This window comes from Ciconia boyciana, chromosome 2 (assembly GCF_034638445.1).
Source record: "Ciconia boyciana chromosome 2, ASM3463844v1, whole genome shotgun sequence".
Lineage (NCBI taxonomy): Eukaryota > Metazoa > Chordata > Aves > Ciconiiformes > Ciconiidae > Ciconia > Ciconia boyciana.
Genome location: NC_132935.1, coordinates 149,342,059 through 149,356,465, shown reverse-complemented (window position 1 = coordinate 149,356,465; position 14,407 = coordinate 149,342,059). Strand labels below are relative to the sequence as shown.

Sequence of the window (14,407 nt, the reverse complement as noted above, 5' to 3'; positions counted from 1 at the left end):
TTCAAGTCCAAAAACTTCAGCTATAATTTGAAGAAATATGAAAGAAGATAAAGTCTAGAAAAGTTGGACAGGAAAACTACTGTTACCTTCAAATATTTTAATTTCCCAGGATCTGTGTTTCAGTTCAATAATTGGAACTAGTTGTTTCAGGCTGTTTCTCCTATAGACCTGACAGCCCATGTTAATGTACCTGACCATGACAGCAAATATTTGCATGACCTCTTTGCATGCTGGCTGCTTTGCATACACTGTAAAAAGACAAGATAGGGAAAATTTCTTTAAGATGACTGAATACATTAAAGCTATACTCAGCTTTAACTTGAAATGCAGTTCCCAGGGAGTTCCTCTCCCATGAATTAAAGTGAAGATCCTGCTGACTTCATTAGGCTTGAATCATGCCCTAAGGACTCCGAGAGGGCAGTGCCACTGCTAACAAATCACATATTTCTCTTATAAAAATCTATGACTGTTCACACATCTGCCTGATTTAACATGCCTATTTTAATTTCTAGCTCATAAATGGTAAATAACAATTAATTACCACCAATATAATATATAAGTCTACCTTTAGCATGTATATTTTTCTGTGTAAGTCTTACACTACATTTCATACACATGTATGGAGAGTTATTTCTATCGCTGGGTGACAGCAACCAAGTCACTATCCCTCCCTCCACAAAAGTTTTTCTATGTGTAAAACTGTAACTGCAGCCCTGACTCTTTTTAACAGGCTTTGAGAAACACCTGCAAGAAATGCTACAAAAGATCCAGGTATTACTAATAATAATAATAATCAGTAACAGCGTTTCCATAGAAGGTGGCTGCAAACTAATTAATCAGACACTAAAATCTGCTCCTGCTAAAACTTTGGGTTGGGGGACTAACAAATAATATTCAGGATATTCCATGATTGTTTAAGACCGTCCCCATGCCAATCCTTAAGCAGTTGTGTAATTTTACTCCTCTGAGTAATCCCTCTGAAGGCAAATAAAAGGTAAATGTTGGCAGAATCAGACATTTCTGCAGAGGCCTTTCAATGCCACCTAATTTTAGGCACAGGTTTGCCAGCGAGGAGCCCAGTCATCCTCTGCTGCTTATTCATCTGGATCAGAACAGCTGGGCACCCTGCCTGGGATACCCAGAGAAGGCGCCTGCAGCCCGCGAGCCATAAAGCTTCATCCTCCTCAGTGACTTCTCAAACCCAAATCCTTGTGCACTTGTGGAAATCCCTCCTAATACCATATTCTTTCTTAATCCAACCCTGCCTGTACAACCCAATCCTGCGGGAGCACCCACAGCTGTTACTGCAATCAGAGGTTGTAATCACACCCTGCCCTTCGGGGGTGTAATCACACCCTGCCTGACGGCGTCAACCGCCCCGACCACTCGGTCACCACAGAGGATGCCGGTGCCTGCACTTACAAAGGATCAGGCCCATCGTTTGGACAGATGTGCCACAAGAGAGACTGCAAGTGAAAATATTTGTCAGTCTTCACTTTGTTGCGGAGGCACCGGAGCAGCGACAGCAGCAAGCTGCAGCGCAGGCACAGGCTGGCTACTGGCCTAACCTCGCTGGGCACTTGTCAGGTTCTGCTTCCTCCAGGCAAATTGCAAGTGAAGTTTGTTGAAAGCTTTTGAGCACTTTCCAGGTTTCAGCTGATTCTCGCTCTGACAGTTTTGCTAGATAATTTTTTCCCACAGTTATCGCACTGGAAAAACTCCCAGCTTTCAAACAGGTATTTTAAAATACATTTAATTTTCTCTTGCGCAGTGAATTCATTTATTTTAATATCTCACTTTGTCTCCAGGCTGCAGATTGATGAGACGAGTGCTGATTTCTGATGGACCTCTTAGCCAAGAAAGACCTTCATTTCGAAAGCTGTGGCTGAAATTTTAAATGGGCCCACAATTGGAATACTGTTTTCTGGGTCGACTCCACATGGCATGTAATAGCCTCGCATGTCAGAATACCATGCCCTATTAGATTAGTCCTGACTGACAAAACCATGATTTTGGGGTAGCCAAAATGCATTACCACTACTCCTTCTCAGGCTCCATGTTAATTCAGACCACAATTTAAAAACAGACTCATATGTAGTTAATAAAATAGGAACCTATAGAAGAATTTAAATTTCAAAAAGAAAACATCAGGTTTTTAAAACAACGGCACTGAGATATTAAATGTAAAATTAGTAAAAATTCACAAAAGTTGGTCATTTTCCTCACTGAAATTATGTTGGCTGAGGATCAAAACATAATTTGCATTTAAATTAGATTAAATTAAAAAATTAATAGAGATGGAAAGGGAGGTGATTATACATAGCTTGTTTAAAATCATGTGAACAGAAATATTGTCATGATGCTTTTAAAACCGAAGTTATAAACAGTTTCCTGTTTTTTAAAAATAAACATTCCCCTTGTACTGCCGGAAGTAAAAACAATCCCAACTCTGCAAAGAGTCTCAAAATTAAAATTTCAGAACATTGCTCATGGTGGTGTTAGAACACACTGGCAGAAAAGACTGAAAAGGACATTATTGTAAAGGAAATGCATTGAAGAATAATAATCTAAAATTGAACTGTTTTAGAATCATTTTTAGACTATCTTTTAAAACAAACTATTTGCTATTAATAGTTCCTGGAACAACTTGAAAATGACAGATTGTGGGGTAGTGACGATGTATTACCTCCTCTTTGGATAGTATGATGATCCCTTAAGCCACACACCTAGCTGTGACCCCTCCTGCAATGCAAGTGGGAAAAGGCTTATTTTGCTCCAGTTTCAAACCTAAAAACTGTCAACTCACATGCTTCATATTACATTGCTTCCCTTTTGTTTCTTTTCCCCCTGCGTTTTGCCTGTTCATGCTGGGATAAGCCAGGGTCTTGTCTCTAGTATATGAAAGACAGGTTGAGATAGGGTGCCTTGCAAGGTCTGAAATCCTGGCCATTAAATAAAATGGTATATCCTCATGTGACCGTCTTCTGTTAAGACCTGGACAACACATTTCAGTACATGCAACAGATGCTAAAAAAAGGGTTTAAGAGTGGACTACTTAACAGTGAGCTTCTGCAGCTCTGGTCCTCTCATCTCAGCAAAGATACTGTCGAACTGGAAAAAGTGCAAAGAAGGGCAACAATGATAATCAAATGTCCAGGATGGGTTCTGGGTGAGGAACAAGTGATTACAGCAGCACTTCTCAGCCTGGAGAAGAGATGACCTGAGAGAAATGACAGGCCTACAAAATCAGGGGACAAGGGGGCAAGACATTAACTTAAAGCAGATAAGCAAATACAAAACAAAGCAAGAGAAAAGTGATGGTTGGGCAGTAAACAAAAAAAACCTCGCTGCCAAAGTCACAGTTGTGGATGCGAAAAATTTACATGGATTCAAAGGGAGACTGAACAAATACCTGGAGGAGACATCTCTTGAGGGTTGTTATACAGGCAGAAACCATAACCATGAAATCCCTAAGCTAAAGATAGTTTGAGGCTGGGAGAGTACTCGGGGGAAGGATCATACATACACATACTTATCCTGCTCTTACTCTTGCCTAGACTAGCTGCCTATGGTCCCTCCTGGGGACAAAATACAGGGCCAGGAGGATTCTTGGTCTAATCCAGTACAGCCCTTCCTATAACCTACCAGGTTTATTCATAGTGATGAGCACTTAAGTCTTTTCCAGAAACAGGGCTGTTGTATTCTCTTCAGATGTACACACTGACAATGAGAAAGCTGTTTCTAGCTCAGCTTTTGGGGGAGAAAACACTGCACAAAGCACTGGTGCATAGCAGGCCACCCCCTTTGATGCCAACAAAAAGTTTCCCGATAGCTGTTTATCAAGTCTCAGCTCACATCCGAACCAGAAGTTCAGAGCTGAGATACCCTACGTGGCCTGGGGTAGTTGCTGAATGCCAGCTGACAGCCACGCGGTGAGGCTGGACTGAGAGTCGCAGGGACCTGCAAAGGCCCAATCCACTTGACATCACATTGAAGCAAATACATGTTTTCCAGAAAATCTCAGGGTAAAGGAAGCCATTCTAAGGACACCCTAGCCAGCAGTGACATACAGGCAGAGATGAATCTTCTGCATGTATAGTAAAGATACATGTGCTACACACTTGCTCTTAAAAACACCTCTAAACCAAAAAGTCTTGTCCAGGTTGTAGTCTTCGAAATTTCTCCCCAAAAAGCCTGACATATTGGTGGCCTAACGGGCTTTGGGAGGGCGGCAATGCCACCCCATGAGCTGACATGGGCAGGGATCAGCCCCTTGTCCCCAGCCCCACTGCTCTGCACTTGCCAGCTCTGGAGGTGGCAGGGACTGCTTCCAGCCCTGTTTTCTTCTCATTTGTTGTGTTTGTCAGATATCATAATACTCTTGACAGAAACTGTCTTAGATTGTCGAGGAATGAGTAAACCACCATGACAAGCTTACAAGCATGGTATGATTTACAGCCCAGTCTTCGGTTTATGTCACTGTATGCTGGGAGATGAGTCTACAGGAAAGCAGCATTTCAGTTTATTACCTCTGAGCAAAAACCTGCCTTCCTCAGCAATCCACATGTGAGTTAATGCCACCTTCTTGCAGCAGTTTAACTGCCCTCTGGTGTCCTCCCTCAAAAAAACAGCCTTTACTCATACCATCCATCAGCTCAGAGCAGTGTCTCCGGGACAAAATCCACTCTTATAAAAGGAGCTCTGGTTCACAGCTGGGCTTAATTCAACCCTGAGATATGGGAAGAACACGGGAAGCAGAGTAGTCTACCTGTGCTAAGATATCACCCGTGTCACCATGCAGATGGAAGGGCACTGCCCCAAAGTAAAGGGCATCTCAGCCCTTTAAAGTCAGCATATCCATTCAAATACTCTGCCTGGAAAGCTACTGCCACGCAAATACCAAGTCTTTTCACGAAGAGCTGGGTCTGTCAGGCAATAATATCTCTAGGTTTCTTCCAACCAGGTCTGGCTTTGAAGAGATGATAAAGTAAAACCCTTGTGTCTCCTCTCTGAAAATGAGAGTGCAGTCTTGTACTAAGTTCACTGCCACATAGTGCGCAGGCTTGGGCAAAAAGTATTTGCAATATTGGGTTTTAACCGTTAGTCAGCATTTCATGTCAGGGTCTGCATCTTTCTCCTTGACTACCACGTTCCCAGCACACTTTCAGATCTTATGAAAATAATTTCACCGTTCCCCCAAGCTACCCAGTACCCCATACTGAGCTCATTTCCAAAGAACAACCTGACATTAAAAATAATGTGCTACCAAAGTCTTTACGTTTTTAACCCCAAACTATTTTAAAACTATTTTAAATGCACAAAGGGAAAACACAGGCTAAGAGCAGAGAGGAGAAGGACTGAAGCAGGGTCTTACCCAGTGATCTTTCCTTCGTTTGGTTTGCTGACCGCACCACAGGAAGGCTTGCCCGTGTGCGGCTGCCCCTCGAAAAGGGGGTTGGAGAATCGCCCTCGGACATGGCCTCTAAGGAATCTGCAGACGCTTCAGAGAGGTGTTCTGTCTGGTCACCCAAAGCAGGCTGTGGGCTCTGGGACGGCTTTGGGCTTCTTGTCTGCAAAACAGAGCATTTTATTATTGGTCCACTGAAACCGGAATATGGGGGAAAAAAAACAAAGAGAAGAAGTGCAAACTTCTTCAAATACTGGTATGCTGAAGGTCACTTCTGTGTAGTTTACTTAAGAAAACAGTGTCCTTGGGTATTCTGCTGCGGTTTTTATGGTTGTACATCCACATTGCAAATTTTGTTGCTAACAAGGCCCTGAGGATAAGATACATACTGAGGAGATGTATGGTAATGCCATTCCTTGCTGCTCAACCAACCAGTATAGCATAGGCATGTCCACACACACACACTCTTATGTTGACAAGTCTACTAAGAAAAATCCTCTGACAAGAATTACTGTGATGTAGTTGTAAGCTATCAATCTCAGTATATTCTGCTGTGCCGTCTATGAAAGGTACAGGTTGTGCAGCAAGGCCAAAATAACCATCCAACATTTCGAGCTGAAATCACAATTATTTTGCTTTTTGTTGCATCAGCATAAATCAGAAATGTCTTCATTAACTGACCAAATTAAGTATGACTTTTACTGGGCAATCATATTAGTAAATTGCAAAACACAGTATCTGGAAAAAGCCGACTCTCTCGGGAGAGGAGAGAGATGGTTCCATTTATGTACTTCTACTGACTCTTCATTGTAAGATGTGCCTAATAAAAACACACTCAATGGGAGATACAACGTCCTGAACATTTTTTTGCTAACTATAAGTGACATTGTAAGTGTTCTCTACAAAGAGGGGCTGCTTTAAGAAGTATACTCAATACAGTTTAGTGAAACTCCCTCAACCACATGTTACTATTACTTTGGAAGAATAATTTTCCAGTCTCTCAAGCAAACTCTGTATCACAACAAACTAGAACAGACACTGTACAAGCAGAAATTCAAAGCAAAGCAAGCTTACTCTGTCCCAAAACCAGTATGTAAATATGAACTTTATAAAGACCTATAGTCAGCACAGGCACAAGATGTCGTAAAACATACACACTTTCCTCTTCCCTATCATTTAAGGTCAGATGCTAGTATGTTAAAAATGCCCTGTATTAAAATCAACTTCAACTCTAGGTTTGAAGATGCTGTCAAGATCCAGAAAAGATTTTGTTTCTTTCTGCAAAGCCAAGATGACTTATCTTGCTGACATCTGGTTCCTTCGGTGGTTTTTCAAGTGAAATGAGGTGAGCTCGTTTCAGCAATAGCATGCATCACAAAATATTCCCTATGTGACCTTGAAAGTACAAAGAACTTTAACTTTTATTAGATTTTTCATTAGCTGGCTATAGAGGCCTGTTGTTGCCAAGTTGTGCAGTTGCTCACAAACTACAATAAATTAGAAATACCTAACAAGAAAGCTAAATCCTCCAGAACTTTTCACTTTTCAAATGCTAATATTAAAATATTAGGTATTATCCAATGTCCTGCAGTGAGATTGTTCAAGAGCATTCAATTTTTGCATGACTTAAAGCTAACAACATTTGTTCTCAGCAAACTAAAGTATGCTTTGAAGTGCCTCTGACATGGTCAGCACTAGTCTGCAGGTTGTAAATACAGGGACTTGTGCCTGAAAATTTACAGAGGTGACAAGTGACCTGCAAACACAGAGAAAGAATTTGATTAGTCAGTACTTCTTAATTCAACTTTCCAAAATGGCTCGGGAACCATCACTGCTGAAGTATTTTATTTACACAGGCATATTAGAGGAGTACTACCAAGCCAAGTCATTACAGCTTTGTAGTTCCTTGTACTGATTAACAACTTACCTGTATGTATCCATTAATAGGGAGCTAGAAGGCACATAATTCTCACTTTCTAGAAAACCATAACTAAAACCAAAACAAGTTGAAAAAAAAACCCAACAAAATCAACCTGCAAAAGGTCTTTAACTTCAGAGTTTGTTGGGAAGGGGATTGCTTTTGTTTCTTTAAGAAAAAAATATTCTGATAATATGAATCAAGCTTATTTTGCTTTGCTTTTGCTTATTTTTGTTTCTCTTTCATTTGAACCCCCAGATGTCATTTGAGACATGCACTTGCATGTATATAGTTTATCGACACATATGAACAGGTGCATATTTAAGCAGTAAGGGGATACTTCATTACCAGAAGCAATAGACACAGTTCCAGCTGTGCAGTTGCCCAGCGTGTCCTGTCAACACGCAGATGGAGCCACCTCAGCAATGCTGTGCTTCTTTGGCTCTCCCTGGGGCAATTCTTTAGGACCTAACAGACAGCATCTCAGATCCCCCTGGATGATAATCCCAGCATTACTGTGACTCAAAAAGACCCCTTTTGGCAGCCCTCATTCCTCAGCCCAAATACTGCAGCCCCAAGAGGTGTACCAGAGCCTTCCGAAGCAAGGCAGAGGCACATCATGGATTCTGCTCAGACATGAAGCTTGAAAGGCTTCAAGCTATTTGTCATGCTCAACTCCTGTAAACATTACATTTCAGGAGTAATTCTGAATTTTAAACAGATTATTAAAAAATCCTCAAACACAGCAACAACAGTGGCTATTCAGGTAACTGAGAGATATGAGTGCATATTTGATAGGAAAGCATTTTTATTATTGGCAATGAGCACTAGGCTTGATGCTACTTAATAATCAAGCTGATTCCTAGGCAGCACTTCTTAGGAAAACCAGCCCATGAAGTGGGGAGAGGACAAGCAACATTTATGGAGCCATACCTACAAGGACTTGTAAAGATAGCTGAAGAAAGCAGGGCAGAAACCCTCAGCATTATCTAACCATTGTAATAATTATTCAGCGTGTTGATTCCAAGATCAAATGAGATAAATAAGATAGATGGCAAAAAATACTTAATAAATTGAACGATGTATGTTTTTTAATAGAATGTTCACTAACATATTTTAAAAATATTCAAAAGCTTAAAACAGTATTTCAGGAAGTGTCCCTTTAAGTACTTTTCAGGAACTAGCACGCAGTGCAAGCATTTACAAAATAAATATTCACCATATCACCCATGTTTTGGGACCCATCGGAACCCAACTAGAGTCGCAGTGTAAACTGCTGCTACTAGAGTCAGGATGACACTGTAGCTGCATGTTGCATAAATCCATCGAAAGCAATGAGCGGGACATCACTGTGCCTGGGTAGCTGCCTTTTTAATATATCTGCTAGCAAAGGGCAAAAAACATAATACCTAACAGAGAAGAAAACTCAAGGAGCTGCCCACTAAGGAGCAGCACTACCCAAAATTAGGACATTTGTAAACAGATACTCCACACAGGCCCACAAAACCAAGGAAACACCAGCACTTTCCTAGCCACACCTCTGGGATAAACGCCAGAAAACAGAAGAGGGCTCAGAAACAGGCAGCGGGTCTCCCTCTTCTCCCCTGTGCCAATACTAGTTAGGTTACAATTTCCTCAGTCAGCCATGGTCTTCCCCCCCAGGTATATGTTAGGAGACGTCCCCCTGCATGTTTCTTTGTGCAAAAACAATTTCTTTGTTTCTTTCAGCCAGCTGAGTAGAGCTGAACCTCCTTGAGGACTCCTCTGATAAAAGATCTTGCCCAGGCTAGTTCTCGGTAAGAAGCTCAGCAGAAAGCAAAGGCCAAAATAAGGATGAACAATTCTGGTGAAAACTTACATATAATACATAGTGCTTTGAGATTACTATTTTATTTAGGATATACTATTTTATTTACAAGGATATAGATGCCTGTAACCTTTTCAGGGTATATATTTAAATGTAACACATGAAGGTAGCAGTTACAGAAGATCCAGTACCTTCCAACTACTCTTGGGATTTGATCAAGAATTAAAACTGTGGTTAATCATAATCATGCCTCATGACTGATGTCTGTCTGTTAACAGCTTGTCCAAAGTATGCACTTTTAATATATCTGCTTTAGTTCTTTCACTGACTCAGAAAAGAAACGCAAAAAAGTGCAAGGCTCTTTGAATGCAATAAAATTTCAAATAATTAGGAGTGAAATCAGAAGGTACCTGAAAAAGGAAAAGTGAAATACCACAGAGATGCCAATGTAATGAGCAGTCACGGGGCACCAGAGATGTTCTTCAAGTGATGTGCATGTTTCTGCCTCTGGTCTTCTGCTCACGTTTGCCCCCACTAATCCGCTCACCCTTTTGTTCTCCCCGGTTTTATGGCTCTGCTCTTCATAACATCCTTCCATGCTCATTTCCAGTTATTTTCCATACTAATCTATATAACCAAAACCTTTTTTCCTTCTTTTCCTTTTTAAAAATCTCTCCTGCAAATTTGCTTCACACATTTTCACAGAAAAAAAAAGAACTAAGAAAAAAATCCCATGACCTGAAGAAGGATTTAATTTAATCTCTTGATCAATTCACACTTTTTATTTCTCATCTCCAGGAACCTCCCTAGCCTTTATCTTGACAGAAACTTATCTCTTCAGGAGAAGAAACTTATCATGCACATCTTCGAAGTTGCTAGCACTCCTGGCAGTGTACAAATGGTAAACAAAGACATCAAAAAAATAATACAGCGCTAGTAAAATAACTCTTTCCAATCATGTGCTCTAAAGAACACACCTAGCATAGGCAAAAAAAAATCCCCAAAACATTTGAGTGTCTTCTTGACACTTCAAATAGAGAAGAAAAATGAAAAGAAAAATGGAAACCTGCTTTTCTTCACCTTCAAGTAAAGTATTTGTCCTGTGACTTGTGCCGAAGATGGCTACTGGATATGTGACAGACTGCAAATATGCATATAAACATGCTGTGTTTAATGTATGATGAATTTATTAACTCTGAAATATTGTCACAGCCCATGAGCTCTTATTACCACAACAATAATAGTTCTTCATCACATTTGTGTCAAATTGCCCAAATTATGGCTGTCTGAAGGAAGGATCTGCTTTTTCCAAAGATACAGAGTCCGTGGGGTCCCATATTATCACAACTACAGGGTTTTACTTGTCTGGACATGCTATTAGTGACATATTGCTGTTGGAGAGAAAGTGAATACTACCCACATGTTCTTATTTTTAAGCATTTATTGTAACAATGTTTTCCATAGCACTTTCTCAGAAAAGTTAAATGCTTATACATGTCTATATAAACTAAAGTTCATATTACATCTGTGCAATGGATGCATTTGGATACTCTGGATAACCCTAACCCTAACCCACTGGGGGAACTGGGGGCGGGGAGGTGATTCGGCAGCTGAATGCAACATAAAACCATCTTTCATGACAAGCTCACTTTTCTCTGTGTGTTATTTCACCTTTATGAGATGCAAAAAGCTATGGCATGTTCCTTTCAGACACCATCAGTTGGAAACGGTACCATGCCAGGAGCAGGCACATGCCAGCATCCATGCTCTCAAGAGCTGAAGAGAGCAGGAGGGCAACTGCCCACTCGACACCGTGTAGACTCTGTAGGAGTTAGTTATGCTATTCCCTGATGCCTGCTCATGGGCTAGCGGATGTCTCTGGCTTTTATTTCTGTATTTCAAACACAAATGTTTCACCGTTTTCTGTTGAATCAATGACAACGAGTTACAAAGCCGGTCCTTGCTCACAAGCATTCTCAGTTTGGTGGTAATATTAATTTCTGTAGTGTGAATGGCCAGAACTCTTTCCTCCTTGATAAGGAGGGAAGGAGAGACACAGTGCCTGAGCCATGGTTGCCCACCATCCCCAGCTCTGAACCAAGGTACCCCACTTGCCTGCAGCCTCCCTGACTTTGCGGCACGTTCTGCGTCGGATGCTGCCCGAGCTGCCCCTCGGCTGCAGTGCTACCGGCCTGCTCCCGCCGCCAGCGGTCCAGGGGAAAGCCTGAGTTCACCATACTCACCGCAGGAGGAAAGCAAGCAAAGCACAAATCACAGAGCTCTCCCCGGGCCACCTGCAGTGCGGTAATTAAGCAAAGCAATGAATTCAGCGTATGTGAGCCTGAGGTACAGCCCCGGTGCAGATCTTTTCATGCTCTGAGGAAGGGAGGAAACAGACCCAGAAGAATTTTCCCAACTAAGGTAAAAGAAAGCGTTCCCCTTGCCTCCCAGCGTGAACGAGGAGGGGAAGATAACTCAGCCAATGGCACCAGCTGCCAGAGGAAGGTGCTGCATTAAAACCTGGTAATGCTCAGTCACAGCCACGCATTACCAGAGCCCATCGCTATGGCGGGGTCAGAATGCCACGCTGAGTGGTTATTTTACTCATTTCTATGAATTTATCTGAAGGCGAAACTCCTCTCTGCTTATGACAGGGTCTTTATCACCACTCTTCGTATTTGCTGATGCTGACCCCAGTTTCTTTCACCTAGTGGAAAAAACCACGTATAATGACGTGTCAGAATTTATCTGCCATGTTTTTAGGTTGGAATGATATTCAAATCATCCTAAAAACCTGCACATTTTCCCAGTAGCCTTGCTAGCTCCTGTTGGTGGCCAGCTGCATGCTCCCTGCTGTGGCAAGCCGCCAAAACCCATTTCTTTTAATCCTGAGTGCTGTGAATCACCGAGCAGGACATCCACAGGCTGCCGACTCCTGCTCGCCCTTCGCAGGACCATGGCTCGCTTTTCAGCAGGGTGATCCACAGAGTTATCAGATAAAGTTTTTCATGAAACTCTGTTACAAATGACTGACATGAAGCAACATTTTCAAACTTTGGTTCCTAACTGTAAGCACCTAGATAAATTGAAGCCTGTTCTTCAGGAAAGCTGTGTGTTTATAGTAAAGATATTCATTAGAAGCAATAAAAGCTGTAGGTGCTCAGCACTTACACTGCCAGACCTCTTATTCAGATAGTTAATTGGAGGAACTTGCATTTGAAAATGTTGCCCTAAGGAACTCAGCAGCCCGTCTAAGAGCAGCTTAATTGGTCCAGACAAGTCCAGACTGAAATATGCAACATGCTGTGGCACCTCTCTGGAATACATGAAATATCAGAAAAACCCAAGCCATCCACGTTAAAGTGTAAAAATATTTCTCATTATGTTTCTGTCCAAATCCAAGGTTTTCTCTTTCTACAAATGCCAGCCTGAGATTTTAGGGTAGAAATTTAAGTAAAACGATAGACAAAACTAATAGTCACCCATTGGTAATAAGCAAAAATCACACTGAATGAAAGAAATCTTTCATTTCAAAATAAAATCATATAACTCTCTGCTTTATTCTAATGCTTTGTGACATGAAGTATTTATTTATACGTGATAGCTAAATTTAAAAAGTGACTGATCACCTCACTATTCTTCCCCGCAAAGGCTTCTATGGCTCCATCAATTTTGCTCACAGAAAAATTTGTTCTTTCACAGTCTCTGTCATATTCTTGCATCATAGCCTCAGTTTATTATTACTTTGTTTAAATGAGTTATCCATAAATTCCATCCTGGACATCAACATTTGTCTTAATTAAAATCTTATGGCAGTTTCAGTTGGAAGCTATTTCTCTTTTCCCTCCTAAAAACCCTACTGCGAAGTATTCATGAGCCAGCATGACCCCTTGTTCCATCCGGGAGATGGCTGCATTTCATCAGCAGCGGGTGAGGTAACTCCTACCTACACAATCCCCAAAACCGTCATGAGAACTCTGAAGATTAAAAGGGATGATTTAAACAAAAACTGTCATTATGCTGATTAAAAGGGAAATATCTTTACATGCTTAAAACCACATGCAAAAAGGAGGCGGGGGGAAGAAAGAATATATACCAGATGCCTAAATGTACCTAGGGGATAGTGTGTTCTGATTCAAGAAAATTATTATCTACCCATCCCTGTTCTCCCACACATGTCCCTAAGGAAAATAGGAGGAGGGTCTGTTTTTGTGGTGTCTCTTTCTCAAAGCAAGCATGATGCAGCAGTCCTGGAAAAACCTGTTTTTCTGTGTTTCTACAAGCTAGGAAGGAGTTCTTAATTAACATGCTATTTTAAAAATAACTGAAAAAAGAGCCACCAACACGAAGGCTGGTGAGTGGGAGCGAGGTCTTCGGGGCAGGGTGTGATCTGCCCTCCGTGTGGGCCCGGCCCCAGCAGCCGGTGGGTGCTGCCAGCCCCCAGCAAGAACAAACGCCCAGGAAAAGCAAGCGGGAGGCAGAGCTGCCTCCAGCAGCAGCACACCCACGCCGGCCACTTATTTGACCCTCTACTCGTGGAAGTAAACGTGTGATGAAGCGCTTACCAGGGCTTGTTGCTCTGGCACCTGGGGAGACTTAGGGGGCTGGTGCAAGAGAGATGCTGTGGAAGAGAGGAGCTTCTCCTGCTCCTCTCTTCCAGCTTGTCACCGTGCCCTTTCGCTTCTTTTTCCCTCCCTCGAGGCCATCTCCTTGGCAAGGTGGAAGAAGCCTTACTGCTCGCCACACCTCTGCCTCTCCCAGCCTTCCCTGTGGTCAGCATGTTTATTGGCCTATTTAAATCCTGTAAGTGGAAATTTGCTGGGAAGCAACAAATCAGGTGCAAATAAGCCACTGTGCACTCTGTGTGCTCCAAGGCCTCATTCCTTGCTTGCAACATGTGTTATCTTGGTGCTTTTGTGATTGTGCTTTTGACTGCGGTAGAAACCATGCAGAGGCACCTTTTACATACGTATCTAAAAGGCATGTGCACATGCACTGCCGGGGGCGGGGGGGGAAGTAACTGTAGGAGACATCCATTCTATATGGCATTACAAGCAATACAGAAATGGACGAGGAGCTCAATAGGAAGAAAGGTGAGATACAGGGGACTTCACAGGTGCACAGTGTACATATAAGATCATTTTGCAAGTTGCAGCACTAAGCTTTTTTGCATGTCGAATACAAAAATATTTACTCCTCTGCCCACAGAGCTGTCCTTAACTTTGCAGCAAGACTTTTACCCCTTAAGCCAGGTCGAAGTATGTATAAATACATA

General features: G+C 42.0%; 1 protein-coding gene across 15 annotated transcripts in view; it reads right to left on the bottom strand.

Annotated features, from left to right (window-relative positions):
- The window catches only part of KIAA1217 (KIAA1217 ortholog), a 371,546-nt gene that overhangs the window by 94,378 nt on the left and 262,761 nt on the right, over positions 1–14,407 (bottom strand). For all 15 annotated transcript variants that reach the window (XM_072854451.1, XM_072854441.1, XM_072854450.1 and 12 more), the window contains one exon: positions 5,375–5,570. In XM_072854451.1, the coding sequence (XP_072710552.1) occupies positions 5,375–5,570 (196 nt within the window). The remainder of the gene's footprint in view (positions 1–5,374; positions 5,571–14,407) is intronic.